Source organism: Aethalodelphis obliquidens, unplaced genomic scaffold, assembly GCF_003676395.1.
Source record: "Aethalodelphis obliquidens isolate GAN/ISIS:26980383/991018 unplaced genomic scaffold, ASM367639v1 scaffold38, whole genome shotgun sequence".
NCBI lineage: Eukaryota > Metazoa > Chordata > Mammalia > Artiodactyla > Delphinidae > Aethalodelphis > Aethalodelphis obliquidens.
In genome coordinates this window covers 10,655,738-10,676,859 of record NW_020837982.1, presented here as the reverse complement: position 1 = coordinate 10,676,859, position 21,122 = coordinate 10,655,738, and the positions used below count along the sequence as shown (strand labels likewise).

The window sequence follows — 21,122 nt, the reverse complement described above, 5'->3', positions numbered from 1 at the left end:
ATGTTACTTTCTAAACTATCCTTTGAAATATTTCAGGGAATTCCCTGGTGGCCTAGTGGTTAGGATTCTGGGCTTTCACTGCCATGGGCCTGGGTTCAATCCTTGGTCAGGGAACCGAGATCCTGCAAGCCACGTGGCCAAAATTTTAAAAAAAAAGGAACTAATGGAACAAAATATGAAATGGCCAACTGAAAATAGCAAATTATCACCAAGTTCTTTAACTTCAGCTTTAAAACATATCCTAGTAACCATAATCTTCTCATTGTTGGTTTGAGGCCAAAACAAAGACTGATTAGAAGTGACCTGAGAAACAGGTAGGAAAAATACCCAAAGAAAACATGCCTCCTGGTGGTGGTGTTAAGGGCAATAATTTTTCTGCTTCTGTACTGTACCTTTCTGTACTTTTCTAAATTACATATTATGATAATCAGTAAAATTGGTTAAAAAAGATGTTATGTCAATATTGCTTTAATGCAGGACAAGGCCTGTATCTATCTGTTCAACCACAAAGCCGGGACAGAGCAAAGCCTGGCACGAAATAGGCGTTTGTTCCGTGAATGTACTGTCTGTGCTCGTTTTCCTGCCCCTGCCCCTGCCCCATTAGCAGGGATCAGCTAAAACATGACAAATGGAACAGCAGCCCAGGCAGGGAGTAGGGGCCTGGGTATTCTTGCCTCCTAATAAAGCACTCAACAACCACACTTCTGGTCAAAATTAGTAAACTTTATTTCAAATTCAAAAAGTAACAAACAAAAGGCAGCTTTCACTTTGTTCTTCCGGAGAATCAGATGTGACGACCCAGAGCAGGAACTACCCCCAAAAAATTAAAATACCCTTTACCTCCCGAATCAAGCCATAGGCAAGGAGGATCCTGGATTTGGGGACAGGCCTCGGGTAGGTAGGGCGAGAAGAACACCACTGCAGGTGAGTGGGTTCTGAGACGGCACAAGTGGAGAACAAGACAAAAGCCCCGGCAGAAATGGGACCAGAACCTCAACAGGGAACTTTGTCACAAGGAGCTATGTACAAGGGAGCTGGACCGGGGCCCGCGCCCCTCAGGGGAGGGAGGACTGCAGAGCACCCTGAAGCCGCTCTTCCCCTAGCCGGCTGCCACTGCGCACTGCGCGCCCTCAGTTCTCCTCATCACTGTCATCGGGACTGATGGCTGGGCTGGTGAGGCTATAGGTGGGGCTGGTGGGTGAGTAGCCAGGGGAGGTGGGCGAGTAGGTCGAGCCTTTGGGGGAAGTGGGCGAGTAGGTGGGGCTGGTGGGTGAGTACTTGGGGGAGGTGGGCGAGTAGGTGGGGCTGGTGGGTGAGTACTTGGGGGAGGTTGGGGTGTAGACCGGAGAGGTTGGTGAGTAAGTAGGAGACGTCGGCGAGTATTTTGGAGTGGTGGGCGAGTAGGTGGGGCTGGTCGGAGAGTACTTGGGGGAGGTGGGCGAATATTTCGGGCTGGTAGGTGAGTACTTGGGAGAGGTTGGGGTGTACTCCGGTGAGCTGGGGCTGTAGGAAGGACTGGTTGGGGTGTACTTCGGTGAAGTCGGGCTGTAGCTGGGCGAGCTGGGGCTGTAGCTGGGTGAGCTTGGGGTATAGGTGGGAGACTGTGGTGTGTATCGTGGACTCGAAGGGGAGTAGCTTGGTGAGGTCGGGGAGTAGCTGGGTGAGGTCGGAGAGTAGCTTGGAGAGGTTGGGCTGTAGTTGGGGCTCGTTGGTGTGTAGTTGGGACTAGTAGGTGAGTAGCTGGGGGATGTTGGGCTATAGCTGGGTGACGTCGGGGTGTAATTGGGACTGGTTGGAGAATAGTTAGGGCTGGTGGGCGAGTAACTTGGGGAAGTTGGTGAGTAGCTTGGTGACGTCGGCGAATAGCTTGGAGATGTCGGAGAGTAGCTAGGTGAGGTGGGCGAGTAGCTGGGTGAAGTTGGCGAGTAACTGGGAGAGGTGGGCGAATAGCTGGGAGAGGTTGGCGAGTAGCTGGGTGATGTGGGCGAGTAGCTTGGGGAAGTGGGCGAGTAGCTGGGTGAGGTCGGGGAGTAGCTGGGCGAGGTCGGGGAGTAGCTGGGCGAGGTCGGGGAGTAGCTGGGTGACGTGGGGCTGTAGTTGGGGCTGGTTGGAGAATAGGATGGAGACGTAGGGGAGTAGGAGGGTGAAGTGGGGGAGTAAGAGGGACTCTGGGGCGTGTAGCCCCCAGGGGAGCGGGGCTCGTAGGCAGGCGACGTCGGGGAGTAGCTGGGAGACATGGCACCCCCTGTGGGAGGGAAGCAGAAAGGCATTAAGCGATGGAGAGACTCACTCAGAAGGAAGATCAAGGAGGAAATGAACTTGGCCTTGACAGACAAGGACAACTCACCTGGTGAGGGAATATACGGGCTTGAGGGGCCAGGGGAGCCCGGGGAACCCGGCGTGGGAGACCAGGCCGGGGAGTAACCAGGGCTGAAGCCACTGGCATCTGAAGCAGCACTGGGAGAGAAGCCTGCTGCCCCCGGGGTCATCCCGCTCCCTGCGAAATGAGAGAAACGTTAGTTAAAACCAGAGCTGGAGCCCAACACACTCCCAGAGCCCCCAGCATCTCCACATGGGGACCCCTCGTGAGCCCAGCCCACCCGCCCTCTGAACCACGCAGAGGGCTGTCTTCCCGGCTGGCTACTCACCAACACTGGGGGACCAGGCGCCGTAGGCTGGGGTTGCGCCCTGGTTCCAGGGTGTCATGGCTGGAGAAATTCCTCCCATGGGACTGGGGGCCGAGCCGAAGAACATGCCGGTGGCTGCAGAGAGGCGCACAGTGACCCACAACGAACAGCCCCGGGACTGGCCGCCGCGCCCACGAGCAGCCTCCCCACCGCCCCATCTCCTCCTCGTAGCCCCTCGTACTCACGTCCGGCAGCCCCCAAGCCGGGGATGTTGGTGGGGATCTCCATGCCATACTTGCACTTCTCTGCATCGAGCAGGAGGTCAAAACAGCCAGTGCCGGCTGGAGCCAGCTGGCCCAGCATGATGTTCTCAGACACCCCCTTCATGGGGTCGCTCTCTCCATGTGCAGCTGCTTCCATAAGCACATCCACCTAAACCTCGGAAGAGGGGGCGTGCCGTCAGACCCCGCCCCCCTATGTCCCGTCCCACCACTGTTACAGCCACCCACCCAGCCATGGAACCGCACCGAGGCCCATCACACACAGTGGAGGATGCCCTCTTCCCACAGCAATCCCTCCTCCCTGCTCTCTCTCCTTCCACCCGCTCAGAACTTCTGCCATTACCGTTTCCTCAAAGGAGCACTTCATGAGAGGTCCGGTATCCTGGCGGTTGACTCCGTGTCGGGTGATGGCCATCAAGTGGCCACGACAGGTCATGGTATCACACAGGAGAGCCAAGTGCCGGTAATTGACGTAGGAACCATCGAAGGAGATGACGTGGTACAGCTCCCGCTCCAGGGCCTTCCGCACGGCTTCTATGCCCAGCACCTGGCATGGGGATTGCAGGGGTGTGGGTGGGGGGTCAAGGGTGGGGAAGGGTCAAGACCGAGTAACTGCTCTCCTCCTGCTGCCACCACCACCCAGATCCACAGAGGGACAGTCAGGAGTCAGTGAAGCCCAGACGCAAAAGTGGATTCAGGCATAAAACCACCTGACCAACCCCTCTCTTGAGGGGAGAGCACGGACCCCAACCACTGCCTGAGACCTACGGAGGGGGCCTTGAGCCAGAGGGACCAGGGAAGAAGGCTCTGAGGGGCTCACCGTGAAGATCTCCACGATGTCGTTGGACGTGGTGCGCACAGGGTCCACGTCCTTCTCGCTCAGCACCCGCATGAGGCTCACGCCATCCGTCTCCAGGATCCACTCCTGCAAGGCCTTGAACTCCCCGTCCTCTGTGATGATGATCTTCTTCTTGTTGTCCGTCTGCGGCAAGTGCATGTACACCTGCGGTGGGGGCAGAGCGAGCTCAGGCTGGACGGGTGGGGATGGGGAGGGAGGGAAGAGGGGCTGGATGGGCTGCAGGGACGGAACGGCTGACCTTGCTGATCTGCTCGATGCCCTGCAGGGTCATATCTGTCAGCATGTTGGACTCGATGCAGCGCAGGAAGACGTCGTCATCCATCTTGTCCACCACCTCTTCTTCCTGCAACAAGAGTGAGTCAGCCCTCCTAGGATTCTCAGGTCTGTCCCCGCCCTCACCCCAAACCACAGCCTGACCTGGAGAGCCAGGTGTGGCCCAGACCTGCTCTCTTCAGTTCCAGTGAGGTTACTTTCTATCATGTTTTTACGATGGTGTTTTAAAAAAAAACCCTCAGAAAAGGCAACTGCACTCCACCACCTTAACACGATTCCCACTCTTGTGTGTGCTCCAAGCGCTGTAACAAAGCGCACAGCACCTCTGCTCTCGTCCTGGCACTCACCGAGCATTCGCCTGCCCACTAACGCCTTGACGTGTGATGTCTAATGGACGCGTATCCACACATTCTTATTTACCCTCCCCCAGTTCAATAGTAAGTTCTGAGTTTGTATTATTAAGGTATCCACATCTGCTGAACAATTTTTTAGGAGCCGTGCCCAGGAGTGAAATCACTGGTCAAACATGTTCCTGGGTCTTGTTTCACCCGCTGTCACACCACTTTCCCTAGGACACAGCAATTCCTACTGTCCGACCTGCCCTCACACAGGAGCCGCAGGGAGGAGAGAGCCAAGTGACCGGGCTATGGGGACACCACCAAATCAACACCCTCTGTTTTGGGGCTTTTTTTTTGGCCGCACCCCGCAGCTTGCTGGATCTTAGTTCCGCGACCAGGGATTGAACCTACACCTTAGGCAGTGAAAGCGCGGAATCCTAACCAGTGGACGGCCAGAGAATTCCCCAACACCGCCTGTTTTATCTATATGGCTGCTGTTCACGTTTCTTACAGATCGTTGCTACCCACCCTCCCCCCATCTCTACTTCAGGTGGTGTGACTGGCACTCAATGCTGCTTTCATTTTAATGTCTTTGGTCAGGAACCAGATATATCGGCTTTTTATGTCTGACGTATAAATTTCTGCTTGGGTCCCGTTTACCTCTTGCATCTTGTTTTCATCACTGTTCATGATGCGGATACGGAGCACCAGCTTCTCTGCATTATCATCGTTAAAGATACAATTCAAGTCATCACCGAAACCTGGGAAAATGAGAACTGCAGCTGCAGGACTGCTTCTGCTCACGGCTCGTCCGCAGCTCTCCCCATATGGGCTCTCTTTTGGCTTTCCCCTCCTTCCCACAGAGCCTTTCTAGAAAGAGGGAGGGGAAACAATGAGAAGGAAAAAGCAGTGCAGATGGGACCTGGAGAAGGGGTGTCCTGGAGGAGCAGAACCAGTGAGTGGAAGGTGGTGGGTGTGGGCGCCTTGTCTGGGACGAGCACAGGGACAGGACAGGGCGGGCAGGGGCCTAGGCAGGACCCCCAGCCTCACCAGCATTGATCTTCTCGGCAATCTGCTCCATGGTCAGCTTCCGATCAGTCATGTGCTTCCGGTCCAGCTCCACCCGCAAAAGCCAGGGGGAGATTCGGGCCACATCAAAGTCAGGCATCTCATAGTAGACATTCACCCACTCCTGATCCTCTGCCACCACCGTGCTCTGGGGGTTGGGGTCATAGTAGATGGCCGTGTTGGCAGTCACCTTCCTCAGCGTTGTATGTTCCAGGCGGCACAGAATATCCTGAGGAAAAAAAGGGATTCGTGACAGGCATTTGAGTGGCTCCAAAGGCCTCTTCAAAGCCACCTGCAGAGGGACTGCCAAACCCTCTACTTAAGGGAAGGAGTCCCCTCCTCCTCCTGCCAGGAAGCCCGTTACCCTAAGCCGCACCTTGGCTCTCTCAGCATCTCGAGCAGACTGGCCCAGCAGGAAGACAGTAAGTGAGGGGGTCTTTGGCTTCTTGGAAATGTTGATGAGCTCCTTAAGTCGGGGCACACCCAGTGTCACATTCTTGGCGGACACACCAGCATAGTGGAAGGTGTTCAGAGTCATCTGGGTGGCAGGTTCTCCAAGGGACTGTGCAGCCAGAGCTCCCACCATTTCACCAGGATGGGCCTGGGGAGTAAGAAGAGCTGGCCTCAGAAGAGCAAATCCCTCCCCACTGGTGAGTGAGAGTGAGACATGTCAGGGCTGGGCAGAGGTGTTTAGAAAAGGCAGAGATTTAAACAAATCAGTCTTATTTGATCATCCCCTTCCTCAGACGGCATTTCAATCTACACCCGCCATTCAGCCCCAGATGTGCTGCACACCCAGGAATAGGGACTATGTCATCTAAACCCCACATTTCTAAAAGTGCTGTGTGCTAGAGTCACAGGGCAAATATTCATTTGCTGATAGTCTTCTAAGTGGGAAGCTCCCCAATGCATTTTTTTAAATAAATTTTTAAAAATTATTTATTTTTGGCTGTGTTGGGTCTTTGTTGCTGCACGTGGGCTTTCTCTAGTTACAGTGAGCGGGGGCAACTCTTCGTTGCGGTGCGCGGGCTTCTCACTGCGGTGGCTTCTCTCGTTGCGGAGCACGGGCTCTAGGTGCGCGGGCTTCAGCAGTTGTGGCGCACGGGCTTAGTTGCTCTGTGCCATGTGGGATCTTCCTGCACCAGAGCCTGACCCCTGCGTTGGCAGCCGGATTCTTAACAACTGAGCCACCAGCGAAGTCCCCCGCAATGCATTATTTTAACTGAGATATAATCACATACCATAAAATTTAATCTTTTTTTTTTTTTAAAGATTTTTTTTTGACATGGACCATTTTTAAAGTCTTTTTTGAATTTGTTACAATATTGCTTTTGTTTTACATTTTGGTTTCTGGCCACAAGGCATGTAGGATCTTAGCTCCTGACCAGGGATCGAACCCACACCCCCTGCAGTGAAGTGCGAAGTCTTAACCACTGGACCGCCATGGAAGTCCCCAAAATTTAATCTTTTAATTGGAATCATACAGTATGTAGCCTTTTCAGACTGGCTTCTTTACTTAGTAATACTATTTAAAGTTGATCACTGTCTTTTTATGGTTTGACAGCTCATTACTTTTTATCACAGCATAATATTCCCTTATCTTGTTCATCCTTCATCAACGGATGAACATTTCGGTTGTTTCCACTGCTTGGCTATTATGAAAAATACTGCTCCGAACATCTGTGTATGGGTTTTTGTGTGGACGTGTGCTTCCAATTCTCTTGGGCATATTCCTAGGAGTGAAATTGCTGGGTCATATGGTAACTCTATGTTTAAACTTTTGAGAAACGGCCAGACTGTTCTCCAAAGCAGTTGCAACATTCCCAGCAGCAGTGTATGAGAGCTCCAATTTCTCTACGTCCTCGCCAACACTTGTTTTTTTCTAGTCACCCTAGGGAGCATGAAGTGGTATCTCATCGTGGTTTTGAACTACATTCCCCTGACGGCTACTGATACTGAGCATCTTTTCATGTGTTTGCCTCTTCAAGGTTCACTTTTGGTCTCTGCAACATGGGACTAACAGCCCCTCCCCCCTACTAGGGTCTTCTTAGGACTGCTAAGGAATAAAGGTATAAAGCCTCCAACACAGGACTTGGTTCACAGCAGTGTCTCAATGAATGAGATCTATTATTATGCAGTTATGGGCAGAGGTGGGCTGTTCTCAGAGCCCAGAGAAATCAATAGATCAGAGCAGAGGACCAAGGCTGGGGTGAGGAGTACAACACTCACAATGGCTTGGTTGAACTTGGACTCGATCTCTCCGAGCAGCCAGTCGAAGGCCTCTCCGCTGAGCCGAAACTCCTCGGCCATGCGGCGGGAGCACAGCGTGGACCGCAGGTGGATGTTGAAGAGCAGGGTGGCGTTCTCCTGGGCCTGCCGGCTCAGTGGGTCGTCCCCATTCACAATCACCAGCTTCTTGCTCAGCTCCTTGACACCTAAGGGCCAAACGAGGGATGAAGAGGTTGTAGACCAGGACGCTGCTAGCAGAGCCTGCCTGGCCTGGTGGTCCTGAAGCAGGTACTCACCCTCTACCACCTTGATGGGGTGCAGGTCAGAGGGAAGGCGAGGGTTGATGTGGAAGATCTTCTGAGCGTTCCAGATCATGCGCAGCAGGTTACAGGGGAGGACAACCTGAGGCAGGAGGGACGGAGGCAGGACCCCAAGTCAGGGCCAGCCATGCAGGGCCAGCACTTCTCCAGCCCAGCCCTTCCCACCCACACACACCTTGCTGTCACCAGTTGGGAAGATGACCCTGAGCACCTCCCTGTCCTCACGCATCCGCTCAAATTCTCGCTCCAGCTCGTTCTGAATGTGTGCATTGCTCAGCACGTCCTTCACCACATCCTCCTGCAGGGTGCGCCGCAGGGCCCTCTCATTGGTATAATCAAAGCGGAACCTGCAGGTGACAGGGGTGGAGTCAAGGGGCAGGAGGGCCCTGATCAAGGAACAGTGTGAGGCTCCTGAGGTCTGCAGCCCACAGGAACAGGGCTGTGAATAATCCTGGGTGGGGAAACAAAAGATCCAGACCCAAGGATGTGCAATGGCACCTGAGCTTACGCTCACCCCTCTGTACAAAGTGGGGGCGGGTCTCAAATCTGGTCTCCATCCGTCCTCTCCCATCTTGCAGCTGCTGCCAGATGGGTGGGGAAGGGGCGGTATAAGGTCCACTGCAGGACACGGTCTAGGTGATCTCACCGTGCGGGGGGAGGAGAACCCCTACCACTCTGGCCCTGAGCCCAGGGGCAAGAACCACCCGCCTGCCGCCTTCTCACTTCTTCTCGAAAGCCTTGTTGGAAGGCTTGAGGGTAGCCAGGTTCTGGAACTCAACGCTCTCGCCCGCCAGGCCGTCTTCACCATAGCGCAGCTGTACCACCTGATTGATGGAGTTTCGCACGGTGGCGTCATACTTCACCATCACCGACTCCATGGATTTGATCAGCCGCCGCTGGATGTATCCTGAGGGGCAGGGAATCAACTGAGGGACCCAGAGCAAGAAGAGGAGCCTCCCTGTCTCAGGACAAGACCTGCTGGCCACTCTGGTCCTCAGGAGAGCCAGCTAGTAGCCTCTCATCCCCAAGGCCTCTCAATGAAAGCCATGCCCACCACCAGACAGACCCAGGGTCCAGTAGAGACCCCTAAGAAACACCGTCCATGTGACAGGTCAGGAGCAGAGACCCTGAGGCTCTAGCCCTGCATCATGGAATGCTGCATGGCAACCAGAACAAGAGTATTTGCCTAACTCTTGATCTTTAGTCTCTATTCTTTCCACAAAGGTCAAAATTACTTCTCTGGGGATAGAAGACTTTAGCCTGAGAACCCCGCTCAAACTCCCCAGGGGCTTCTCTGCCTGAGGTCCTCTCTGGGACCAGCCCGTGGAAGGGCCCTGGATCCAAAGTCCTCACCAGTCTCAGCAGTCTTGACAGCTGTGTCGATGAGCCCCTCACGACCCCCCATGGCATGGAAGAAGAACTCGGTGGGCGTGAGGCCGGCCAGGTAGGAGTTCTCCACGAAGCCACGGCTCTCAGGCCCATAGTCATCTTTGATGAAGTGAGGCAGAGTCCGGTGCTTGAACCCAAACGGGATCCGCTTGCCCTCCACGTTCTGCTGCCCGACGACAGCAATGACCTGGGGAACAGAAAAGGTGTGGTGCATCCAACTCCCTCTGCCTTGAGAATAAGTGTTCCCCATACTTTTCCCCCAACCCCCCCAGCAGCACACCCCTTCCCTCCTCCTCCCCACCTTCAGTGTGGCCCCAGTTCTGGAAAGACAAGGCTCCCCACCTGGGAGATGTTGATCTTGGAACCTTTAGCCCCGGACACCACCATTGACTTAAAGTTGTTGTATTCAGACAGGGATTTCTGGGCAGAGGAGCCAGTCTTGTCTCGGGCATCGTTGAGAATGCGGTTCACCTGGTTCTCAAAGGTCTGCCGCAAAGTGTTCCCCGGGGTGGGCTCCAGCTCGTTGTTATGCGCCTTCTCAATGACCTGGGTGCACAGGAGCAGGCTGCGTTCTCAGGGAGACGTCAGTGTCTTCTGGTCCCCGTCTCTCCAATCCCAATGTCCCCTTCACTCAGTTCAAAGCCACTGAGAGCCTCTTATTCAGTCTTTGCCCAGCCTTCCCTCTCACCTCTATTACATCCTGCTTGGCCTTCTTAATAGTGTTCTGAATGTCTTGGTAAGTCTTAGAATCAGCAATGGAGTCCCCAATGCCAATGGTATGACCTAGAAATAAAGAGAAGCATCAGCAACACCTTCTTTGGACTCCCAAGAAACATGGGATGGAATCACAGCCAAGAGAGTAGATGGAGGGACACCAAATCCAAGGGGGGGAAGAGAAAGGGATGGAAGAAGAGCAGTAAGAAGTGAGATGGACACAGGATTTACAGAGGATGTGGTAGAGCCCCTAGGCTTACCCTCAATGAGGAGCCAGTTGTTAATGACAGTCTGAATGTTGGAGTAGAAGAGGCGGGTGATGTCATGACCCATCTCTAGGTAAGAGATGTGGACCAGGGAGCCAGCTGATGTGCCCAAAGACTTCTTACACAGGATGCCCATGATCAGCTCCCCGTTCTCCACCACCACCTGCAGAGAGCACCATTCACAGCCCCTGCTGTGGCTTCCATGTCCAAAGCCCTTCCCCACACAACCAGAAGCCAGGCCCTACCTTGGTGTCCCCAGGAGAGATGTGCTTGTAAGGACCACTATCCTCATCATCGGGATGGGTGCTGTGGGTGCGGATACAGTTGATGTGGCCGGGTATGATGAGGGAGAAGATCTGCTTCCCTGTCCACAGGGGCCGGGGCTTCAGGATGGCTGGCTGTGGGACCTTGCCGTCCCACGTGGACAGGAACATCAGGAGGTTCATCACCTCCCCCTGGAGAAAAAGAGCAAGAAAGACAAGAAGTCAGAACTGGAGGTCTCACCTCTTGGGAATGTCAGGGGAGGCCTCATTGCCCCAAGGGGAAAGCCAGACTTTGAAGGCAAAGGGATGGCAAGAAAAGTGTTTTCCAAACTTTTACTAAAAACTTAACTGTGATAGTGAGACTTTGGGATTGCTTTTTCTTTTAACAGTAAGTACAAATTACTTTTAATAATTAGGAAACAAAGAGAAAGTAAAAAAGAAATAAACAGAACTTCAACAAAGTCTTATTTTTCTCTTCGCCTTTACTTTCCAGGTGATACCTAAAATTACATGACATTTTGAGGAATTAAATGGGGAGCTAAAGCCATACACCGTTTTTGGCCTCGATCTTTGCTCACTCCCTTTCCTTCTGCTGTCTCACATACAGGTCAGTGCAGAGCAAGTCAGGGCATAAGTCACTGCTCCTCCCCCCATCCTTGCTGTGCTGGGCCCCTGCCCACCCAGGCCAGGTTTCCCCCAGCCAGGGACCACACACCCGCTCCAGGAAAACGTCCCTCTTGGTGAATTTGCGCACTGCGGTCAGCGTGTCCTGCACAATGCCCATAACCGGGCGATTGCTCTGGGGGGTGACAATCATGCGTGGCACCATGGCGAGCTCCTGGATCTCAGCCCGTGTCTCCAGGGACTGTGGCAGGTGCAAGTTCATCTCATCCCCATCAAAATCGGCATTGTATGGAGTTGTCACACTGTAGTCAAAGAGGAAAGTGAGTTGGAAAGATGCCGCAGTGAGACCCAGGGAGCAGCCCAGCCCAGCCCAGCCCCAGCCGACGGACTGACCTAAGATTCAAGCGAAAAGTAGACCAGGGCAGGATGCGAACCCGATGTCCCATCATGGACATTTTGTGCAAAGTTGGCTGCCGGTTGAAGATAACAATGTCCCCATCGCACATGTGCCGTTCCACCTAAGGAGGTGAGGTGTGGGAAAAACCTCAGTGAAGGAGGTATGCTAAGAATGAAGTGATAGGAGACCTAAGATGCTTTGAAACAGACGACACTGTGGTGTTATTTCACTTGAAACGCTTATCAACCACCAGCTTTGGGCCAGGCCCTGGGCTAGATTCCAGGCTATCAGAAAAAACGAAGACGTAGTCCCCAAACCTCAGGGAACTCAGCTGGGAAAGACCGCGAGAGACTCTGAACGTGAAGCCTTCTGCTCTGTTCCCCCCGGATCTCTTTCTGCCCTGTGTCCCTCTTGCTGCCCGTGGGTTTACGTGACCCCCACCTTGAATGCCAGGGGCTGGCAGCTACAGGCTTGCCTAGGACAGCAAGAGTCTCTTAAGCTTGGATTCTAATGAACAGGACAGCCTCAGACGGCCCACTCCAGCTGGCCCCCAGTCCAAAAAGCTTCCTGCTCAGGTAAGAGAGGCCCTGGCCTATTACACATGCCTTATAGCCAGTCTGCAGGTGAAGGTCACTGGGTTTGGGGTGGAAACGCAGGTCAATGCGATCACCGTTGTCCCGGATGATGTACTTGGCCCCTGGGTACTGGCTGTTCCCCCTGCGCACTAGTTCCTGAAGTCTAGGAAGGAAAGGGATGCAATGAACAAAATGCTTCCCAAAAATCCCTTGTTGCCACCCTCACCCCAAAGCCCCAAGTGACAACCCAAACTTCTGAACTTCGACACTTGGGACTTCCCTGGTGGTACAGTGGTTAAGAATCCGCCTGCCAATGCAGGGGACATGGGTTTGATCCCTGGTCTGGGAAGATCCCACATGCCGTGAAGCAACTAGGCCCGTGCGCCACAACTACTGAGCCCGTGTGCCCTAGAGCCCGTGTGCCACAACTACTGAAGCCCACGTGCTCTAGGGCCCGCGTACCGCAACTACTGAGCCTGCATGCTGCAACTAGAGAAAGCCCGCACACCCAGAGCCCGTGCTCCCGCAACAAGAGGAGCCACCGCAATGAGAAGCCCGCGCGCCGCAATGAAGAGAAGCCCCCGCTCGTCGCAACTAGAGAAAGCCTGCATGCAGCAACGAAGACCCAACACAGCCAAAAATAAAGTTAAAAAAACATAATGATGATAATAATAATAAAGTTCAACACTCTCTCCTTCTTGCTCCGAGCCCATTCCCCCCACCCTCCCCGACCCCTCCAGGCAGGGCTTCTGAACTGAGCACACCTGTCAATGTTGAAGGGGGTGACGATCTCCGCAAAGGTCATATTGGCGGCAATGGAGCGAGGCACGCCAACCTGGTCAATGGAGAGGTTGGGGTCGGGGGTGATGACAGTGCGGGCCGAGAAGTCCACCCGCTTGCCCATCAGGTTCCCGCGCACACGGCCTTCCTTGCCCTTCAACCGCTGCTTCAGGGACTTGAGGGGACGCCCAGACTTCTGCATGGCCTGTGAGGAAACGCAGGGTGGGGGGCACCCCCGCAGTCAGCACCGGCCCCCAGCCGGGCGCCCTCCCCTTTCCTCCAGGCGTAGGGCACAGGGAGCCTGTCCACTCACACGAGGCAAGCCAGGCAGCTCGTTGTCCACCATGGTGGCCACGTGGAACTGGAGGAGCTTCACGTCCTCAGCGATGACATGCGCGGCCGCGCCGTTCTGCTCGTTGCGCCGAAGCTGATTGTTGATCTTCACGATGTCGGCCAGTTTGTGTGTCAGGTCATCCTGAGGCAGGAAGTCAGAAGCATCACAATCCAGCCAACCCTGAGCGCTCAGTCTGCATGTGCCAGCACGCGGTGCCTCTCACCCTCCCTTCACACCACCCTGGGAAGCAGCTCTGGGCTCTCGGTTCACAGATCCACAAGCACCTTTGTGAGCTCTAACCTCCTTAAGGGGCTCACATAGCCAGCAAGCGGCAGGGTACCTTCAGGCCCAGGTGACCTGTCCGTCACCCTCGCATGCCTTCGTCCCCGCCACCGGACTCCCTCCGTGCGGACACCTGGCCTAGCTGAGCGGCAGGGCCCTGCAGGCGCTGACCTGGTTGCGGGCAGAGCCCTGCATCACAACAGCAGGCCGCACGGAGAGCGGGGGCACGGGCAGCACAGTGACAATCATCCACTCGGGCCGGGCGTAGCGAGGCTCCATGCCCAGGACGAAGCACTCCTCATCTGAGATGCGTTTGAAGATCTCGTGCACCCGCTCAGGACTCAGCAGGATCTTCTTCTCCTGAGAGTCCTCGTTGACGTGCTTCCACTCTGCGTACAGCTCCAGGCCGGAGCGCCGGATCCGGGGCTGGTACCGCCCACAGCCGCCGTGGCCCTTCCAAGGAGACAGAGGGGCCATCAGAGCGCAGAGGCCGGGCCTTCTCCCCCAACACCTGGCCGGGCCGCCCCTCTCGCTCTTCTGTGACCTTCGGGCTCCTGCTGCTTCCACTGCCTCCCCATCTTCTTCCCTCCGGGCCTCTGGGACCAGCCCTCACCCCCTCCCAAGAGTCTGGGCAGCCCCGGCTACCTTTTCTTTGGTCAAATCCTCATCGCCCTCAGGTTGCTCCACACCGAACTTGTTGTCCATCTCCTCCCCACCCTCGCAGATGTTTTTGCCCTTGCAGAGGTCATAGACGTGTGTGAGCCGCTTCTTGGGCTGCCCCTTGGACTTAGCCAAAATGTCCTTGATCTTTGGGTTGTTCTGTGGACAGAGCAGAGAGGGGTCAGTTGGGGCTGCTCCCCTGCCCACCCCCCAGCAACCCCTTCCCCAGGCCAGAGCCCATCTCCCACTCACAGAGTCCACAAGCAATTTGGAGCAGAAGAAGCAGACGCAGCGCAAAACTTTCATTGTCTTGACCAGGAAGCCAACATGGAACACAGGTTTGGCCAGCTCAATGTGGCCAAAGTGGCCAGGACACTCTGTCATGTTTCCTGTGGGAACACACATACAACACTTTCCTCCCAGCACTCACCTCAGAGACCAGGTTTGCAGGTGTCCACCCCCAGTCCTGGCTTTCTGTAAGGACAAGCCTCTCCCTCCCTCTAGGGTCCTGTGCCGGCCCCCAGCGCTCACCTGCACAGGTTTGGCAGCGGCCAGTCCTCTCAATCACCCCCTGCCTCGGATCCATCAGCCCCCCAAGCTTGGGGCGGCCTCCCTCGGTGGTCTCTGGGTATTTGATGCCGCCCTCTGTCACAGACATTCGTTTCTGCAGCAAAGAAAGGCCAATAACAACTAAATAGAATTCCTAGTTTCCAGACTTCGTGGCTGAGGAGCTCTGTACTAAGGCCTTTAAAAACCCCAAACTACTTACAGAAGAACTAAGCAGGTTTAGCCTGAAGCGAGGGAAATGGGGGTCAGCGTGTGTGATATCTGACTGTGGAAATGCCAAAGTCAAGTATCGCAAGTCAAAAGCTCGTTCCAGTCACTGTCTGAGCGGGAGGGGGCGTTCAGACTAGTGTGTGGTCAACTCTGGGCTCCGTACACGTCACCTACCTCTAGGACTTGAACCCTGGATATCCTACTGGGTTGAATTCTAGGTCACTGTCATCTATAGAATTTAACAGCAAAAGAAATAAAAGTTGTTTCAAGAGGGAAAAATTCAATGCCTTGTTTCTTTCCCAAAGCTGAAATCAAGGCCAGAACCTCCCTGTAAGGCACCCTCATCATGACAGCCCAAGTGCTCTGCCCAAGACATGCTCCTAAAGTTAGGCACTCTTTGCCCCCATCCTTGTCACCTCCTCCTTCTCAAGGGCCTGGGTCAACCTGAACCCTTCCATGTTCAGATATTTTAGGACAGAACAGGAGAGGGGGGCGCTAGAGCAGAGGTTGTTGAAAATTATCTGGAGCAGAAGTGAACCCTGGAGCCTCAAGAGATGGAGGCAGAGCCAAGGGCCGGAATCCTGGGCAAGGTGGAGCCAGGACTCAGTGGGACCAATTCAGTGGAGGAAAGGGAGGGAAGGACGGGCTCAGAAGTAGGTACAACTTGGAGAAGAGATTTCTGCTCTGAGCTAAAGGCTGTTCAAGGAAACCTTTGGCATCTTTTCACACACTGAAAACCAAGAACTTTAAAATTAGTTAAGCTTTGGTCCGCTAAACTTCCAGAGAGAAGACCTTAGAAGAATTTAATAAAAGCTTCTATCTGAGTGTCAACTTCATGCCAGGTACCAAACGTACCTGTTCCTCTTACCCTAACCACTAACCGTCTAGGAGTGAATTCCTGTCTCTTAGACATGAGAAACCTGAGGCTGTGTAAAGTGACTGCCCAAGGCCTCAATCTCAAGGAGCCTGCAGACGTCAAACCCACCCCGCTGTGATCCCAAACACATGCTCATCCCATTCTACTATACTGCAGCAGAAACAATTACTTCAACTCCAGGATTTGAAGCAGCACTATTTACAATAGCCAGGACGTGGAAGCAACCTAAATGCCCATTGACAGATGAATGGATAAAGGAGATGTGGTACATATATACAACAGAATACCACTCAGCCACAAAATAGAGCGAAATAATGCCATTTGCAGCAACATGGATGAACCTAGGGATTATGATACTAAGTGAAGTCAAAGACAAGTATCATATGACATCACTAACATGTGGAATCTAAAACATGATACAAATGAACTTATTTACAAAACAGAAACAGACTCACAGACAGAGAAAACAAACTTACGGCTCCAAAGGGGAAGGGGTGCCTTGGTCTGCTCCTTAAACACTGCCACTCCCCAAGGTTTTAGCGCATCCACACTTCTCATCACAACCAAATGCTATGCCATGATTCTCACTATTTACTCACAACAAATCTCTACCCTCCAGGCCTCACCTTTCTTCTGGACTTCGGATTAACATACTAAACCACCTACTGAACCCCCTGTAGATATCCCCCTGATAAATCAAATCCAGCATGTCTAAAAGCAAACTCCCTTCTCCACAAAAATCTCTCCTTTTCCTTTAGTCCCCATCTAAGGTAGTGGAACTCAAGTCAGAAACCAACACTTACCCTTCCTTACCCACAGTCATAAAGCAGTGGAACAAGCATGGCCTGGAGTCAGAGACCTCTAATTTGCAATTCTAGTTCTATCACTTATCATCTATATAACCATTAAGGATTTAATTAACCTGCTGAAACCCAAGATGGAATAGGTGTTCAATATATGACAGCTGTTATTATCCAATCATTCACCAAATACAGGTTATTTTTTGCGGTACGCGGGCCTGTCGTGGCCTCTCCCGTTGCAGAGCACAGGCTCCGGACGCACAGGCTCAGCGGCCATGGCTCACGGGCCCAGCCGCTCCGCGGCATGTGGGATCCTCCTGGACCGGGGCACGAGCCCGCGTCCCCTGCATCGGCAGGCGGACTCCCAACCACTGCACCACCAGGGAAGCCCATGTACAGGTTATTTTACCTCCTGAACAAACAGTTCTTAAATCTTGCCCCTTTTCTCCATCCCTACGCCCACTGCCCTAGCTCAGGCCTGTCCTTTGTAGTATGTATCCAAGTGTTCCGTGGGTCACCAGCCCTTCTCTCCTACCCAGCCATACTATGATCAGGGTGCTCTTTCTAATTTGGAAATCTAATCTTCATACCCTTTTGTTCTCAGAATGATATCCAAATTCAGCAGGATGGCTTACAAAGAGTTTTATGACGTTTCCACCTTCCTTTCTTCCTCCACATCAGTAGCTGACTCCCCAGCAGCCCCCCTATTACCCAGCATATGTGCTCCACTACTTGGGGTCTTTGTATCTCTGCTTGGGATGCCCTCCCCACAAGACAAACTGCTATCTGAAGACTCAGCTCAGGCACTGCTTCTTCCAAGAAGCCTTTCCACAGCCTCATGAGCCAGACTGGTGAGCCCCACTCTGTGCTTCCATAATCCCTCCATCACTGCAAATCTCATAATGCAATGAAATGACCCACTGGGGTTTGTCTTCCCCATAGATTATAAGCATCTCTCAGGCAGGTAGCATTCCCCTATCACCCTGGACCCGATGGCTCTCAATAATTGTTTGTTAAACTGAACTAAACTGCCTTAGGACCCTCCACTGCAGGGAAGTGCCCTCGAAGACCTCGATAAAAAGAAAAAAAAAGAACTTGAAGAGATAGAAGGTTGTTCCCTTACAGTCAAACGAATAATCGTCTCATAATGGATCTAATTAGTCACTGCTGGGTAGAAACCAAAATGGTCTACAGGTGCAAGGCTAAGAGGTTCCGAACTTCCACCACGCTCATCAAGATGACCTGATGAAATCTCAGGGAGACAGGCCTGTGGTGACTAAATTCACAAAGCTGGAACCCCATCAGCTGCATCGTGTCTGATGAGAAGCACAAAGAGGGGGTTTGCTCACCTTGAATGAAACACAGAAGAGCAGGCGCAGACCTGAATCTGGCAGCCAGAAGAGTCACTAGAGAGGCCTAAGGAGAACAACACTCAAAGCATTTCACTCCCCTCTGCTCCAAGTCCATGCTCACCAAGCCAGCCACCTTCTAAGGACTCCCTCTGCTTCTGAGCACTGAGACTGGACCAGGGGCTGTCCTGGAATGTTCTGGACTAACCCTCTACCATAAGTTATACTTTGAATTATACACAAACTACTTTAGCCCCCAATCCTTCATCCAAACACTGGTTCTCACTGCCCACGTGATAACAGGTTAGACACCCAAGGTCCCCCGTCCTCAACATTTATGCTCCAGCCACAAGAGATTCCTCAAAATTCCTTTTCTTCCCCTGCCCGCCCTTCCAGCAAACTTCTATTCATTTTTAAGACCCAGTTCAAATGTCACCTCTTTATAAAGTATTCTCTAACTCTTCTTGGCCTTATCCACACCCCAGCACCACTCTTATCTCTCGCTTTACACTGATTTTTGCCCAGTATTTAGCAACTGCTAAAAACCCAGCTTCACAAAGATATGACGTCATCAAAAGGGCTCTGGCGCCACCTAATGCTGAAAGGGAACTGCCCAACCTAGTAGTTCCCAGGGCATCAGGCAAACGCAGCTGTGCTTCCGTGCTTCTCTTAAAAATTTAAAATCTCTCACTGGGCCCCTGTGAGTTTGCTGCGGTGCCTCAGCAGTTTGGGCACAGGGGATCAGGGGGTTTAACCTACTGGGAAGGTCTTGTTCTATTGTAATAAACCCTGAGTTATTCAATAGAATCCTTACTAATAAATAATTAGGTGATTTATAATTTCACACAATGTTGAAATAAAAATCCTTCCACATGTATCTTTATGTACCTGTACAATTATTTCCTTCACTCATTTAATTCAAGTAACTTTTAGTACATGCCTATTATGTGCCAGGCACTATTTGAGATGCTGGAGAAAGAAGTGAATACAAAGTCACTCGTGAAATTTACATTCTACTGAGGAAACAAGAAAGAGAAAAACTAATCCTTTCAGGTACTGACCAGCTATGAAGTAAAATCAAGACTTGGGTTAGAGAAGGTTAAGGGTTTCTGCCCCTGGTATCAGCCCCCAAAAGCCTTCTGCATTTTTCAAGTGTTTTACAGTTTTGTTTTTTAGATTTCAACCTCAACCCCATCTGGAATTTATTCGGTGTGGTCTGAGTTCGGGAGGTTCTAACTCCTGACACAACTTTCCTACAGCTGAGCCTCCTCCTCTAGCAAACTTGTCTCCATCCACAAACAGAGCCATTCAATTCCATTCTCTCCAGCCCACTGGCTTCCTCCAGTTTGCTCCACAAAGGCGTCCAAAGGGCCAACAGCTCTCCCTCCTCCCTCATCTTTCCTGCTTCCATTCTCAGTTCTCCTCCCCAGTCAGTTCTTCACAGGACCATCAAAGCAGTAATTTTTTTAAAATGTAAACTTGATATCACTCTCCTGCTTATAATTCTCCAATGACTTCCTACTGAAAATAGAATGAAATCCAGATTCCTTACCATGATTTATAATGTCCCACCTGGACTGCCCCACCTCATGCTTCTCCAAGAATGGTTTAATACTCTCTTTCTCACCCACTACACCCCAGCCACCCTGGCCACCTTTCAGCCCCCGAGGCACACCAAGTTATTCCCTCGTTCAGGCACTTTGCACTTGCTCTTTCCTCTGCCTGAAAAGCTACTGACCTAGAATCTATGGTCTAGGAGACTGGCTGCTTCTCATCATTCGAGTAATGTCACCTCCTCAAACAGGCCTTCCCATACCCTGACACCACCCCATCTAAAGCAGCCTCACCTCGGTCACTCTCCATCGCATTACACCATTTCACTTTCTGCAAGGCACTTGCCCTTAACTGAATTATCTTGTTCATTCATTTATTCGTGTTTATTGTCTGTCTCCCCTGACCCTTCCCAAAGAAAGTGCTCTAGAAGGCAGGGTCTTTGTCTTTTTCAGCTCTGCATCCCCGCCGTCTGTCACGTCTATCACGTAGCAGGTGCTCAGTTAATAACTGTAGAGGGGAGGGAAAAAAATCTGGGGCTCGGCTTCTCACCCAAAAGATTGGTGTGGTATCTCTTAACGTCGGTATCTGCGGTGTGGAGCCAATCAACCTTCTCGCCCTCCTTCTCACCCTCCAGCCCCTCCTGCGGCCCGGCCCCCAGCTCGGACACAGAGCTAAGCTTGCTGACCCCCTAGGAAAATTTAATTCTCGTTGGCCGCGAGGCTGGACTCTGCACTGCCTTGCCGCCGCTGACCCATCCTCCCCGCCTGTCCTCCTTTGGGCAGGGAAAAGCGCCAAGTTTCCGCGGCGGCCGTCAAGCCCCGCCCGCCACGCGGGCGGGAGGAGGAGTGAGAGGGCAGAGCCGCTTACCAGTTCATCCGGACTGAGGACTCCGAACTGCACTCTCTTGATGGTGCGCAGCGGGCATGCGCTGTCCCCGGAGGGGGGGCCACCCCCATGCATCGCGGAGGCAGGCGCGCTGCGCAGGCGCAAACCTCACTACAAAAAGCCTGCGCCGCCTGCACCTAGGCGCTCAGACCCTGTCGGGGCGGCCGCCGGGAAGGACCTCCCCGAGTTGGGAGGAAAAAGCCGGAGGAGGAAAAGGTGGGGGAGGAAAGGAGGCGGGGAAACGAAAAGGGGCGAAAGGAGCTCTCCTCCGCCTTTCCGGAGATTTTTCGTCTCCCAAAAAGAAAATAAAAAGAGGAAGGGAAAGGAAAAGGTTCTGGGGGAGGAAGAAGAAAAAGGGTAACGAATAAATAAGTAACCGGGCTCCTGAACGGCAGAGGTTACGGCAGTTTGTCTCTCCCCCTTCCGGGAGCCACCTTCTTCTCCAACCGTCCCGGCCGCGCTCTCGGCGCTTCTGAGGAGCGAGCTGGCCGGATGACGCCCTTTATAGATTCGCCCTGGCATTCCCCCGCCCCTTCCTTTCCCGCCCTCCCTTGCGCTACGGGGTCGACTGCGCCGGCGTGCACGGGGCGCGCGCTCGCGT

At 53.1% G+C, this 21,122-nt stretch overlaps 1 protein-coding gene across 7 annotated transcripts; it reads right to left on the bottom strand.

Annotated features, from left to right (window-relative positions):
• Positions 1–702: 702 nt before the first annotated feature.
• POLR2A (RNA polymerase II subunit A) lies at positions 703–20,993 on the bottom strand. 7 transcript variants are annotated; one of them, XM_027130893.1, is made up of 31 exons: positions 20,504–20,987; positions 20,186–20,324; positions 14,811–14,943; positions 14,532–14,668; positions 14,265–14,438; positions 13,791–14,072; positions 13,317–13,478; positions 12,988–13,208; positions 12,254–12,386; positions 11,645–11,769; positions 11,343–11,553; positions 10,610–10,819; positions 10,359–10,527; positions 10,073–10,167; positions 9,727–9,930; positions 9,349–9,571; positions 8,719–8,902; positions 8,171–8,342; positions 7,972–8,077; positions 7,676–7,881; positions 5,823–6,047; positions 5,429–5,675; positions 5,039–5,139; positions 4,006–4,110; positions 3,729–3,911; positions 3,252–3,455; positions 2,873–3,059; positions 2,649–2,762; positions 2,348–2,497; positions 2,211–2,245; positions 703–2,081 (listed from the first exon to the last, which is right to left on the bottom strand). In XM_027130893.1, exons 1-31 carry the CDS (start codon positions 20,590–20,592, stop codon positions 1,131–1,133), a joined length of 5,877 nt encoding a protein of 1,958 aa, XP_026986694.1. In that variant the 5' UTR covers positions 20,593–20,987; the 3' UTR covers positions 703–1,130. The 7 variants fall into 7 exon arrangements, with proteins under 7 accessions (XP_026986694.1, XP_026986693.1, XP_026986698.1 ...); XM_027130892.1 differs by having other exon boundaries at positions 703–2,103; positions 2,212–2,245; XM_027130897.1 differs by lacking the exon at positions 20,186–20,324 and adding exons at positions 15,231–15,285; positions 19,930–20,143 and having other exon boundaries at positions 703–2,245.
• Between the last annotated feature and the right edge of the window lie 129 nt (positions 20,994–21,122).